This window comes from Bos taurus, chromosome 17 (assembly GCF_002263795.3).
Source record: "Bos taurus isolate L1 Dominette 01449 registration number 42190680 breed Hereford chromosome 17, ARS-UCD2.0, whole genome shotgun sequence".
NCBI lineage: Eukaryota > Metazoa > Chordata > Mammalia > Artiodactyla > Bovidae > Bos > Bos taurus.
The window spans coordinates 65,406,894-65,420,458 of NC_037344.1; the positions used below are offsets into that span (position 1 = coordinate 65,406,894).

The 13,565-nt window shown below is 42.0% G+C and overlaps 1 protein-coding gene across 4 annotated transcripts in view; it reads left to right on the forward strand.

The window, feature by feature from the left end:
* The window catches only part of GRK3 (G protein-coupled receptor kinase 3), a 121,052-nt gene that overhangs the window by 17,176 nt on the left and 90,311 nt on the right, over nt 1–13,565 (forward strand). For 2 of the 4 annotated variants that reach the window (XM_024977016.2, NM_174500.2), the window contains 1 exon segment: nt 9,389–9,465. In XM_024977016.2, coding sequence (XP_024832784.1) covers nt 9,389–9,465 — 77 coding nt within the window. 4 annotated transcript variants of the gene reach the window in all.

Genomic DNA, 13,565 nt, shown 5'->3' on the forward strand with positions numbered 1-13,565 from the left:
GAGCCACAGTCAGCTCCTGGTCTTGTTTTTGTTGACTGTATAGAGCTTCTCCATCTTTGGCTGCAAAGAATATAATCAGTCTGATTTCGGTGTTGAACATCTGGTGATATCCATGTGTAGAGTCTTCTCTTGTGTTGTTGGAAGAGGGTGTTTGCTATGACCAGTGCATTTTCTTGGCAAAACTCTATTAGCCTTTGCCCTGCTTCATTCCTACTCCAAGGCCAAATTTGCCTGTTACTCCAGGTGTTTCTTGACTTCCTACTTTTGCATTCCAGTCCCCTATAATGAAAAGGACATCTTTTTTGGGTGTTAGTTCTAAAAGGTCTTGTAGGTCTTCATAGAACCATTCATCTTCAGCTTCTTCAGCATTACTGGTTGGGGCATAGACTTGGATTACTTGGCATTTAGCACGGGCGGCTGCGACCGGTGCCCTTAGCGTGGCCGAGAGGAGCTACCCCACGTCCAAGGTCAGGTGTGGCGGCCGGGAGGAGCTACCCCACGTCCGAAAAGATGTCAGTTCTCTTCAAATTAACCTTATCACAATCCAGATCTGAATGAGAATTTTAAAGAATGTGATAAGCTTGTCTTCATTCATCTAGAAGAGATAAGTGGGAAAAAGTGACCAGGAGAATAGTGGGGATCTGCTTTAGCATCACGAGACATTGCTGTGGGAATTAAAACCCCGTGGTCTTGTTTCAGGCACAGACACATACATGGCGGAGAATGCAGGATCATGTGTATGTGCATATTTATATTCATCTCTATAGCAGAACTTGAATTTGGCTTATGAGCAAAGGTGGCATTTTGAGTCTGTTGGGGAAAGGATTGTGTGTGATAGCTGATCATCGGATCAAGTCCACATTGTACGCACACGCAAAAGTTCCCCAGTGTTTAATGAGATAATCATAAAAATTATTAAACATAGAAAAATGTGAGAGAAGATATTTTTATTATTCTGGAGTATAAAGGGCTGTCCGAGGCAAACCCCCAAACCTGGAAACCATCAAGGAGAAAATGAGTACAAGAGTCAGATGAAGTTCTCATGTGACGAGTGGCATCATGTGCCAAACTAGAAGATGAGGAGTCAATGAATTCCCGTCATTGGTCTTATACGGAGAATATTTTAGTTTGTAGATCTGTTTGCCTGGAGAGTGCTCGGTCACTAATGTTCTTGCCTGGTTCACATTCTCTTAGGGAAGTGGGGGCAGGGAGGCACCGCAATTCGTGTCCAAGTCAGCATTTTTGCCAGTTATAGAAACAGCATATCATCTGTCAGTCCTTAGAAAGGAAGTGTATGCTTTAAAAAAAAAGAAACTTTGAAGAGCTAGACATTAATGTCAAGGGTGGTAAATTAGGTATTCTCGCTTAGTTAGAAAAATAAGTGAATCCAAAAGTGGAGGCTCTGTGCTGTCTGGCATTTTCTCTCCGTGTGTGTTTCTTACCCGCTGCTGTCCTTTGTCCGTTTCCTTCGGTTATTCGGTGCAGGCAGGCATGGTTTATCAGCTGCTGCACAGGTAGCCCCGTTGCTTTCTCTGTCACCTCATCTTGGCCAGGGCCCCCCAGGGTCTGGAGACTAGCTGTGCTGCCCTGGCCTCTGTAGCCCCCTGTGACTGTCCCTGTTGACGCCACAGGGACCCTGCTTTGTCACACTGCATCGAGGCTCCCTGCTCACCCCGCTGTCACCCTTCTAGACATGGCCCCCTTCAGGGCAGAGACGCGTGGGACTCACTGTGCATTCTGAGTGTCATGGGGCTTGGCTCCTGGAAAGGACACACTGCCTGTTTTGAATGAATGAGTGATTAAATGAGCAGGGGATGGATATGGAGGTGTGTATATTTCCAAGCACATTGTGGGGAATGAAACAGCCTTGCCGCCCGACACACAGTGGAGACTGGAGTTGAGAGGGCGTGCCTCTGCAGGGCTTGGGGAAGGCCAGTGACCCCGACCTGAGTCCTGGAGGATGAGCAGAAGGCTTCCATGCGAGGAGAGTGGGAATGGCATTTACAGAATTACTCAGCAGTGAAGAAATCCTGCGTGGCTGCTGTGTGAGGTCACAGGGAAGGTGTGGTTGATGAGGTCACCTGGGCCTCTTTGGACATGTTCCCCGTGAGGTGCTGAGGAGTATGGACCGTGGGCAGGATGTGAGGCCCTTAGGGTCTTTTCATGTATTTATTTTATTGAAATATAGTTGATTTACAATGTTGTATTAATTTTTGCTGTATGGCAATGTGAATCAGTTATGTGTGTGTGTATATATATACACACACACATTCTTTTTCATATGCTTTTCCAGTATGGTTTATCCCAGGATATTGAATATAGTTCCCTGTGCTACACAGTAGGACCTTGTTTATCCATCCTATAAATAACAGTTGGCATCTGCCAATCCCAAGCGCCAGTTCTTCCCACCCCAACACCCTCCCCCTTGGCAACCGTAGTCAGCTCTCCTGTGTCTGTGGGTCCGTTTCTGTTTGGTAGGTAAGTTCATTTGTGTGTCATATTTTAAATCCCACGTATACGCGGTGCCATATGGTATTTGTCTTTGTCTGACTTACTTCACTTAGTATGATGGTCTCTAGGTCCGTCCATGTTTCTGCAGATGGCATTGTTTCCTTTTTATGGCTGAGTAGTATTCCATCATACGCGTGCACCACGTCTTCTTTATCCGTTCATCTGCTGATGGACGTTTAGGTTGTTTCCATGTCTTGGCTGTTGTGAGTAGTGCTGCTTTGCATTAGGATCTTTTAAATGAGGTAATTCCATAAAAAATTAATCTTGGAAACCAGGAGGATGCCCTCGACCCTCCTACAGATTCTCCTTGGCTCCTGTCTTCCTATTCTCTGATGCTTATTTCACATAGAAATAAGCATCCTAATGGGATGCTTAGGATGAAGCTGCTTCTGTATCATTGCTGATGCAAAAGTATTTTGAGAAACAGATAAATGGATTCTAAAATGATTATTGTAACTAATTTGAAGAAACAGTTTAGATCACAAAGTTTTGGTAGCTTTAATTAGGTAAACTTGATTGACTCCATAAATTTGTCCATCCTTCAAATTATATCTGTTCAGGTGTGGCTTTTGTATATGATTTTTCTTTTTTGTCAGTGAAATTCAGTTATGTTTAGTGTCACTTAACATCAGGTAATATATTGCAGAAGAAAGGCAACTAAAAACAGGATGTGGACTGTCAAAATATGGGAGGAGAAAACACAAAGGAATTCACATTTAGCTTAATTGGCTTGTGGTCTCCTGGATATAGATCATCTCACGTGCACTAGTACTATGCAGATTATATGCAAGACTTTTTGCCCAAGATCTGGTGAACTGGGGAACCTTGGGAGGAGCTGACAGTCTGCTATACCAGATACTTTTAAAGACCCCTCAGAGTTTAGGGGGCTTCCCCAGTGACTCAGTGGTGAAGACTCCACCTGCAGTGGAAGAGAGCCGGGTTTGATCCCTGGGTTGGGAAGATCCCCTGGAGAAGGAAATGGCAACCCACTCCAGTATTCTTGCCTGGAGAATCCCATGGACAGAGGAATCTGGTGGGCCATAGTCCACGGGGTTGCAAAAAGTTGGACACGACTGAAGCAACTGAGCACACGCATCAGAGCCTGTATCTGGCAGAGTTGGTGGTTTTAAATCTAGTGGTAGTCTTCCTTGTGTTTTGGATAATGTTGCTCCATTTCCGGTATTTAATGAACAGTTAGTGGAAAATGTTTGGTAACTACATGTGAAAGAAAGCAGTTTTCTTTCAGGGGAATTGAATCTTAGTGTAACTGCTTAGTCATCTTATCTTAAAAAAAAATTTCTGCCTTTTAGGTTTCTTGATGGTCATAATTTTAACAACTCTTATTTGGGTGGTGCTTCTAACAAAGCCGGTTTGCCTGGCCTTCACAACTGCCTTACGTATAACCCCTTTTAGGTGGTGTGTTACAGAGTATTTGAAATACTTGTTTAGATGCATTTAGCTTTGAACATCAGAACAGAACAGAAGTCAGCTTCACATAGAATATAGAGATTTTCAATAATGAGAGAGATATATAGCTGTCCTTTGGCCAGGAGAGAGCAGATATCTGGTCCTTAAACTACTTTAGTAGTAGAAAAATTCTTTAAAATATGATATAATATTTATTGCTGGAGTAGGTTGCCATTTCCTTCTCCAGGGGATCTTCCTGACCCAGGGACTGAACCCAGGTCTTCTTCACTGCAGGCAGATTCTTTACCATCTGGGCCACTAGGGAAGCCTTTTTATTTCTATAGTAGGACCCCAATAGGTTATGATAGGTAAGGCTGGTATATTACCAACAAATTGATATTAAAATAAAAAAAAAACATTATGCTTCCAGTTGGGATAGTATTATACATAGTAAATATCTATGCTTTATTTTGATGAGGAGGTATCTGAAGGCCATATTTTGATATTTTTAAACTATCTCGGAACTTCCATGGGTCCAGTGATTAAGACTCCATGCTTCCCCTGCAGGGATGTGGGTTCAACCCCTGGTCCAGGGAGCTCAGCTCCCATATGCTGTGCAGGGTGAAGCAAAAATAAGTAATAAACTTTCTGTAATGAAACTTTCAAACATCCACAAGAAAGAATCATACTAGAGAGTCCTGTTAGTCACGTCATCAGCATAAACTCAAGTATGGATGAAAAGGACTCCTAATGAATAAGACATTCCTATCACTTAGGGAATTCCACAGGCTTTAGGAGCTCTGTGCCAAGAACCAGGAGAGAGACCAGCTGTGTGTGTGTGTGTGTGTGTGTGTGATTTTATTTATTTTGGGCTTCTCTCTAGCTGTAGAGCGCGGAGGCTGCTCTCTAGCTGCAGTGCGCGGGTCTCTCACTGTGGTGGCTTCTCCTGTTGCAGAGCACAGGCTCTAGGGCGGGGACTCGGTACTTGCAGCTCCCTGGCCCTAGAGCACAGGTGCAGTAGTTGGGCACACGGGCTTTTGCTCAGCAGCATGTGGAATCTTCCTGGATCAGGGATCAAACCCATATCTCCTGCATTGGCCGGTGGATTCTTGACCACTGAGCCACCAGGGAAGCCCCAGATACATTTTTTTGGGGGTGGGGGGCTATGTATACCATCTCTAGAAGTTTGCTCCTGCGGCTTTGTGATCAAACAGTATGTACTCTTATTATTTTTTTAGGTCGTGGCTCCTGGCTCCTTATACTCAGAATTATTATTTTGAGATCCATGTATGTTATATCAATTTATTCCTTTCTGTTGTTGAATATTCTTTGATAGTACGGATATCCACTCATGCTTACTCATCTGTTGGTGGCATTTGGGTTTCCCAAGTAGCGCTGCTAAGAACGTCCGTGTACAAGTCTGTTTATGGATGTGTGCTTTCATTTCTCTGCGATAAATACCTAGGAGTGGAATTGATGGGTTGCTATATAGTGGTTTGTGTTTTAACTTATGAAGAAACTGCCCAGTTATTTTCTTTTTCCCTTCTCACTAGTTGTGTATGAGAATTGTAGTTTTTCCACATCTTTGCCAACATGCGGTGTGGTCAGTCTTTTCTAATTTTAGCTGGTCTAATAGGTGTGTAGTAACATCTCTCTGTGATTTTAGTTTGCCTTTTCCTAATGACTAACACTGTTGAGAATCTCTTCATATGCTTACTTGCCATCCACTTATCTTCTTTGGTGAAGTGTCTGTATACATCATTTACTCATTTTTTAAAATTAGGTTGTTTGTTTTGTTATTCTTGAGCTTTGAAAAGCCTTTATATGTGCTGAATACAGTTCCTCAATCAGAATATGATTTGCCAGCATTTTCTCTGTCTATGCTTTGTCTTTTAATCTTCTCCAGTGTCTTTTGAAGAGCAGAATTAAAATTTCTGTTTTTGAAGCAAAATTCAGTAACAGAAAGATATCCGGAAATCTCCAAATATCTGGAAATGAGTCAACTCAGTTATAAATAACTCATAGTTCAAGGAAGAAATACCAAGAGAAATTAGACAATAATTTGAATTGAATGAAAATGAAAACAGACTATATTAGTGTCTGTGAGATACAGTTAAGTCAGTGCATAGAGAAAATTTTATAATTTAAATGGTTATATTAGAAATGTTTAAATTAATTGATCTGACTTTTTAAGAAATTGGAAAAATATCAATTTAATCCCATAGTAAATTATAAGCATTTAAGTGACAGAGTGGAAATCAGTAAATATAAAAAGTGTAAATAATAGAAGAAAATGAATGAAACAAAAACTGAAGATCAGTATGAATGATACACGTCTAGTTAGCATGATCAAAGGAAAACGAAAAGAACATACAGTTTAACAGTATAAAGAATGACTGAAGAGCTTCTACAGACATTAGAAGGACAATCAGGAAAAAGAAAAGGGCTTTCCTGGTGGTTCAGTGGCTGAGACTGAGCTGCCGGTGCAGGGGCCAGGTTCAGTCCCTGGTCGGAGAACTAGATCCCATGTGCTGCACTAGGAGGTCACATGGCTCATCTAAAGGTCCCGCCTGCAGCAACTGAAACAAAACCAAAGAACAACAAAGAAAGAAGGTCAGAGCTTAGTAATTTGACAATTTGGGTGAATGGGACAAGTTCTTTAAAAGATAAAAGTTACCAACACAAGAATAAATAGAAAATATGTATGGCCCTGTATCTGTGAAAGAAATGAAATCTGTAATTTAAAACCTTCCAAAAAGAAAATTCCAAGCTCAGATGGCTTCACTGATGAGTTCTGTCAAACATGTGAAGAATTAATACTGTCTTATACCAGCTTTTTCAGAACAATTAAATAAAAAGGAATAATTCCCATCTCATTTTATGAATCATACTATCTTGATTCCAAAACCAAAGAAAGTATTATGAGAAAAAGAATAAGACTTCTACACTGAAAGGTATGAAATAGTGCTAAGAGAAATTAAAGAAGCTTACATAAATGGAAAAATATATTTATATACAGTACACTTAATGTTCTTGAGATTAATTTCTCTAAAATTGATCTATAAATTCAACAAAATCCCCATCAGAGTCTCAGTAGGCTTTTTCTAGGAAGAAATTTCCATGTTGACTTGTAAAACTTAAATGCAGTGAACCCAGGATAGCCAAAAAACAAACAAAAATAAAACCAAAGGCAGTAAAACAAAGTTAGAACACTTAGATAACTAAACCTCCTGATATTGACTGATGTTTTAAACCTAAAGCAATCAAGATAAGGTGGCATTTTTGTGAAGAACAGACATATAGATCAATGTAACACCATAATCCAAAGATAGACCAACACATATTTAGTGTTGAATCAACGAAGATGCCAAGAAAACTCAGTAGAGAAAGGTTTTTCAACAAATGATATCAGAACAATTACGTATTAGAAGGAGAAGAACCTTGGTTCTTACCCTGCATTGTACACGGAAATAACATGAAATGGATATTACACCTAAACATAAAATCTAAACTTTAAAATTTCTGAGGGAGAATAGATAAAATGCTTCCTGACCTTGGGATTTGAGAGATTTCTTAGCACAGAGCATCTACCGAAGAATTAATCCTACACCTAGTTCGGAATATGGTTCCGTAATGTCTCTCATGATGTCTCATAATGTTCAATATAATTCACCATATGACCAACAGTTTCACTTCTAGATATTTACCCATGAAAAATGAAAACACATGCCCATGAGACAACTTGTACACAAATGTTTAAAGCAGTTTTATTTATAATAGCCCCAAACTGGAAACAGCCCAAACGTCTATCAACAGATGGACAGATAAACAAATGGTAGAATATTCGTCCAATAACATACTTCTTGGCAATAAGAAGGGACTAAAAACTTATGCACACAGCAATACAGATGAAGCTTGTTTATGCTGAGGAAAAGAAACCAAAACCAAAGACAACATAGTGCATTATTTTATCCATAGAGAATTCTAGAACTGTAGCAAATTGTCTTTATTAAACAGGAAGGAGGAGATCAATAGGTGCTCAGATCCTAGAACTTGGGAAGATAGATTGCAAAAGAGCACTTTTTGGAAAATATAAATATTTGATATCTTGATTAGGACAGTATTATATGTGAAAAACTCATTTAACAGTACACTTAAACATGCATTTAGTTACCTCAGTTTGTTTCAAAAAGCAAAAGAAAGGGCGGCAGGGGGAAATGATGCCAAACTGTTGCCCATCAGTAGATGACAGAGAGTTAATTTCTGCTTTTTCTATTTGGATGATAGCTTTGGAGGTTCGCTTATTGAATAATTGCTCCTTTCTCCATTTTTCTGCCTTGCCACTTTAGTTACATATCAAAGTTCCACTCATGTGCGGGTCAGTTTGTGTGATTTCTGTTCCATTTCATTGGTCAGTTTGTTATCCTGTCTTGACTATTTTAGCTTCATAATGGGCCTTTTTTATCATCATTCTCTTTCTAAAGAAATGTCCTGGCTATTTTTGAGCCTGTTTTTTTGCATGCATTTTATAAAAAGCTTATCTGTTTCTGTGTTCTATGGAAAATCCTGTTGGAATATTGACGGGAGTTATATTGATTTTGTAGATGAATCTGATTAGAATTTTTGCAATATTAAATCTTTCTGTTCCTTACCATGCTGTATCTTTCTGCTTATTAAAAACTTCTTTACTGTCTCTCAGTACAATTTTGTAATTTTGCCTGTAACATTCCTGCACATATTTTGAAAGATTTATTTCAAGACATTCGATATTTCCTACTCTGGTGTAAGTGAAATTTTCTTTCTAATTATATTTTCTTGTGGTTTATACTTGCTGTGTAGTAGTGTGATTTTTTAATATTAATATATCCAGGGAACATTGGCTTTTTCTTTAGAAAGAATCTCATCGATAGGTTAGCAGAATTTGTCATGTGCGTGTGCATGCACATCTTTATTATTTTTGGAAAGTGGTGGTGTTGAGGCAGAACTTCCCCAAATTCCTTATTTTTCTAATTAAGTAGGGAAGATCTCCCAGAGAAAGAAAAGGCAACCCACTCCAGTAACCTTGCCTGGGAAATCCCATGGACAGAGGAGCCTGGTGGGTTATAGTCCATGCGGTGACAAAGGAGTCGGACACGATGTAATGACTAGACAACAACAAACTTTACCTATAAGGCTGGCCCTGGGCTGCAGGAGAGGGTACTAGCCAGAGGTGTGAGCTTTAAGTTTGGTCAGCTGTTCATGCAGTTGTGGGTGTCAGTAACAGGCGTCTTTTGTCAAGCCAATATCCTTTTGAGGGGAGCATATTTTTTTTATTGAGGTATAACTGACAAAATTATGTATGTTTAAAGTGTACAGTGAATACCAGAATAGAGTTAATCAAGCCAGTGCCCTCGAATGAAAACATCCATATATTTTCCATTCTAGGGATGGAGGCTGGCATTGTTAAAAACATGTCACTCTTCTCTTCTAGTATCCGGAGCGTGATGCAGAAGTATCTTGAGGAGAGACACGAAATCACCTTTGACAAGATTTTTAATCAGAGAATTGGTAAGTCTGGCTGTTCACTTGGCAGACAGTTCACTCTAGTCGTGGTTCTACAGTAAAGTGTAAACACCCCTCCCCACCCCCCGCCAATGCTGTCATATGTGTTATAGCTCAAGCTGGGGGCTAAGGAAATGGCATGTAATTAATAAGATCCTAAGTGATTACTTATGTCCCTAGTAATGTCTCTTGTAAGTAAGCTACTGGGAAACAGATGAGTTTGGGTATAGGTTTTAAGGCAGTGTGGAAGACTCCCCTGGCCCAAGGATTGGGTTCCTGATGCCCAGAGAGAAATCTTCTGTTCAGATCTGTGCCTGAGGTCCTCATCTCCTCTCACTGACCTTGTATTCTCCATGACCACAGGTGTCGGCATGTGTCTTCACCACCCTCACGCCGCTGTGTGCTTGGCTGTCTGCTTCCAAAGTGTGTGGTCGGCTTACTGGATCAGTTCTCAAGGGTTCGTGGGTTTTGTTCGCCACTCTTGTCAGTTCCGCCTCAGTCTCCCTTATTCCTGTGGCTCTATTCGGAACCTCTGCTTAGCAGGTCACCAGGACTGCTCCTCTTATGTACGCAGAGCTCATGGACCTATTGCCCACTGGCTGATGCCCTCGACCCGTGCAGACGTGTGGTTCTGTAGGGGTGCTCTGTGGTCCCCAGCAGTTAGTGCCCTGGAGAAGTTGTGACCAGACAGGAATTGCTTTAGTGGGAATTTCAAGGCCCATGAAGAAATGAGATCCTTTATTCCCACCTGCCTTCTGAAAGACTGGCAGCTTGTTTAAAGGTGCCTGTCGGCTAGGTTAGAGGAGAGCTATCAACTATGTATTTTTGTTTTACATTCCCCCAAATCAGTTCCCTCCCGTCCAGAAATTTCCTGAACAATCTTTTGTTCTCAATGATAGAATTCATCTTTGGCCTGTCAGCTGGCTCTGTTGTTAACTTGCTCTATTGTTAACTTACAGTGATGTAATAAACAGATTATGCTCAAGTTTTTACAAAAAAATCAGTGTAGCTGAATGTAAGAGACCAGGAATCTGTCCTCCTCTCTTTGCATCTTGTTTGCCTCCCACAGCTGTTCAGAGGAGCTTTGCAGGGAAACTGTGTCTTAGTTTTTAAATTAACGTAATACTAGAGGAAATTATTAAAATTCCAAGAAATTATAGTCTTTCTGAAATTTCCTGGAACCCTGCTTCTTCAAGTGTTTCTGCTCCCATGATGTGCAGATCCAGGCTGAGTGGTCCCTTTGAGACTGAATATTCTGATAGCCCTGGGTCATCCTTCTGTGTACAGGTCAGGAGGCGAGACTCAGGTTGATGAAGCGACTTGTTCTGATCTTACATTCTGATAATTCTCTGAAGGTTCCATGACTATAAAATGTACTGTAGAAGGTCACCCGGTAAGAATTGGATAGATTTGTTTGTTTGTTTGTTTTTTTAGAAAGAGTTACAGTGATCTCCTTTATTCAAGTAAAGCAGAAACTGGTATGGAAAGTCTGGATTTTTGTGAACCACTGTCTGTCACAAAGTGACCACCTATGAAGAGGAACTAAAAAGCCTCCTGATGAGGGTGAAAGAGGAGAGTGAAAAAGCTGGCTTAAAACTCAACATTCAAAAAACTAAGATCATGGCATCCTATCACTTCATGGCAAATAGATGAGGAAAATGTGGAAAGAGTGTCAGATTTCATTTTCTTGGGCTCCAAAATCACTGCAGACAGCGACTGCAGCCACGAAGTTAAAAGACACTTGCTTCTTGGAAGAATAGCTATGACAAACCTAGACAGTGTATTAAAAAGCAGAGACATCACTTTGCCATCAAAAGTCTGTAGTCAAAGCTATGGTTTTTCCAGTAGTCATGTGTGGATGTGAGAGCTGGGCTTAAATAAGGCTGAGTGCCAAAGAATTGATGCTTTCAAACTGTGGTGCTGGAGAAGACTCTTAAGAGTCCCTTGGACAGCAAGGAGATCCAACCAGTCAGTCCTAAAGGAAATCAGTCCTGGGTGTTCTTTGGAAGGACTGATACTGAAGCTGAAGCTCCAGTACTTTGGCCACCTGATATGAAGAGCCAGCTCATTGGAAAAGACCCTGATGCTGGGAAAGATTGAGGGCAGGAGGAGAAGGGGGCAACAGAAGATGAGATGGTTGGATGGCATCACTGACTCAATGGCTGTAGGTTTGAACAAACTCTGGGAGATAGTGAAGGACAGGGAAGCCTGGCGTGCTGCAGTCCATATGGGGTCACAAAGAGTTGGACACGACTTAGCGACTGAACAACATGAAGGCTGTAGATTTGCCTTCTGTAATGACCCGCTAAATACAGCGGTCAAAAGGCAGGTGGCGTGCTTTGAAGAAGCCGATCAGGAGTGGCCCGTCTGCTCTGAGGATGACATAGGGGAGCCCTTGGCCACACGGAAGGTTTCACCTTGAGCATAGGGGTTTGGTGGGGGACAGATTTAGCTTTCATCTCATCCTCCACTGCTTCTTCTCATCGCTTTCATGGTGTTTGGTTAACTGCCATCTGTACAAATCCTCTCCTTTGCTTCTGATTTTGTACCAAAAAGCAGAAAATTAAACTATCCTGATGACCAGAGAAAGAAACTCCATATCTTTTGGAGGAAAGGGGAAAAAAGAAGTTCTTTAATGATGACTTAAAATTTTTCAAATGTCTTACAGCTCTGTTGAGGTACATTTGGTACAGTATATTTCCCCTATCCAGTTCACTGGGCTTTGGTGTATTCACAGAGTTGTGTGACCATCAGCACAGTCTCATCGGGGAACATTTTCAGTACCCCAAAGAGAAACTGCATCGGGACTCCCCAGGTGGTCCAGGGCTTAAGACTCTGCTTCCAGTGCCTCCACTGCGGGGTGCAAGGGTTTGATCCCTGGTCGGGGGACCAAGGTCCCACCTGCTGCGAGGCGTGGCCAAAAGATCAATCAATAAATAAAACAAAATAAAATAGCTCCCTTCCCCCACCCCCCCGGCCAAAGGCGGAGGGGGAAGAAGCTGCACCCGTGAGCGATCCCTCCCTCTCCACTCTCACCGTGCCCCTAACCCCCAAGCGCCACTCATCTAGTTCCTGCCTCTGTGGATCTGGCCGTGTTGTACTCGCCACACAGACAGCATCCTGTAACGTGGCCTTTTGCATCTGGCGTCTCTCAGCGTGATGTTTTCAGGGTTCATCCATGTTGTTGCGTGTGTATCGGCACTGCCTTCCTTTCTTCTTCCCCATAATATTCCCCTGCTCCACCGAGCCACATTTCCTTCATCCACTCATCTGCCAGTTGTTTCCAGTTTTGGCTCTTAGGAATAATGCTGCTAGGAGAGGAAGCTTTTTTTTTTTTTTTTAATTTTTGTCTTCAGCTAAGACAGCAAATTAGAAAAGTAGAAGTGAAGTCGCTCAGTCGTGTCCAACTCTTTGCAAGCCTACAAGGCTCCTCTGTCCATGGAATTTTCCAGGCAAGAGTACTGGAGTGGGTTGCCATTTCCTTTTCCATGGGCTCTTCCCGACCCAGGGATCAAACCCGGGTCTCCCGCATTGCAGGCAGACGTTTTACCATCTGAGCCACCAGGGAAGCCCCTAAGACAGCAAAAGAGATGATTTATTGTACACATGTTACATTCAGCCACAACTGAGAAGAGAGCTAGTCTAGAATATGTGGGTTCAGGGCAAAGGACCAAAAGAGGGACCTCTTTGATAACGAGCAAGGTGGGTCTCTCAGAGGTGGTGGAGGTGATCAAATGGCCATAGACCCACCGAGACAATTTGCGATGGTAGGCGTGCAGTTCAGCAGTCTGTACCAGCGTCCTGGCCTCTGGCTTCCCTTGTTTCTCCTTCTGTGGCCTCCATGAAATACCAGTTTCCTTGGACCCCTACCTCATCTTTCTTCTGCTCTTCAGTCTGCACATTCTGTTCTTCCTCCACTTCAAAAGACGGCCCTAAGGCCAAGAGAGGAAGGCGTTTTTCTACGTGCAATTTGAGCAAGTGTTTCGGGTTACTAAGATGCCCTGGGGGTTGTGACAGGCTTGCCCTCCCCTGCAGCTCTAGTTTCCAGTCTCTGAAATGCATCAAGGTCTCTCTTCCTTTGTCATTTCTGCCCCTCTCTCTCCCTT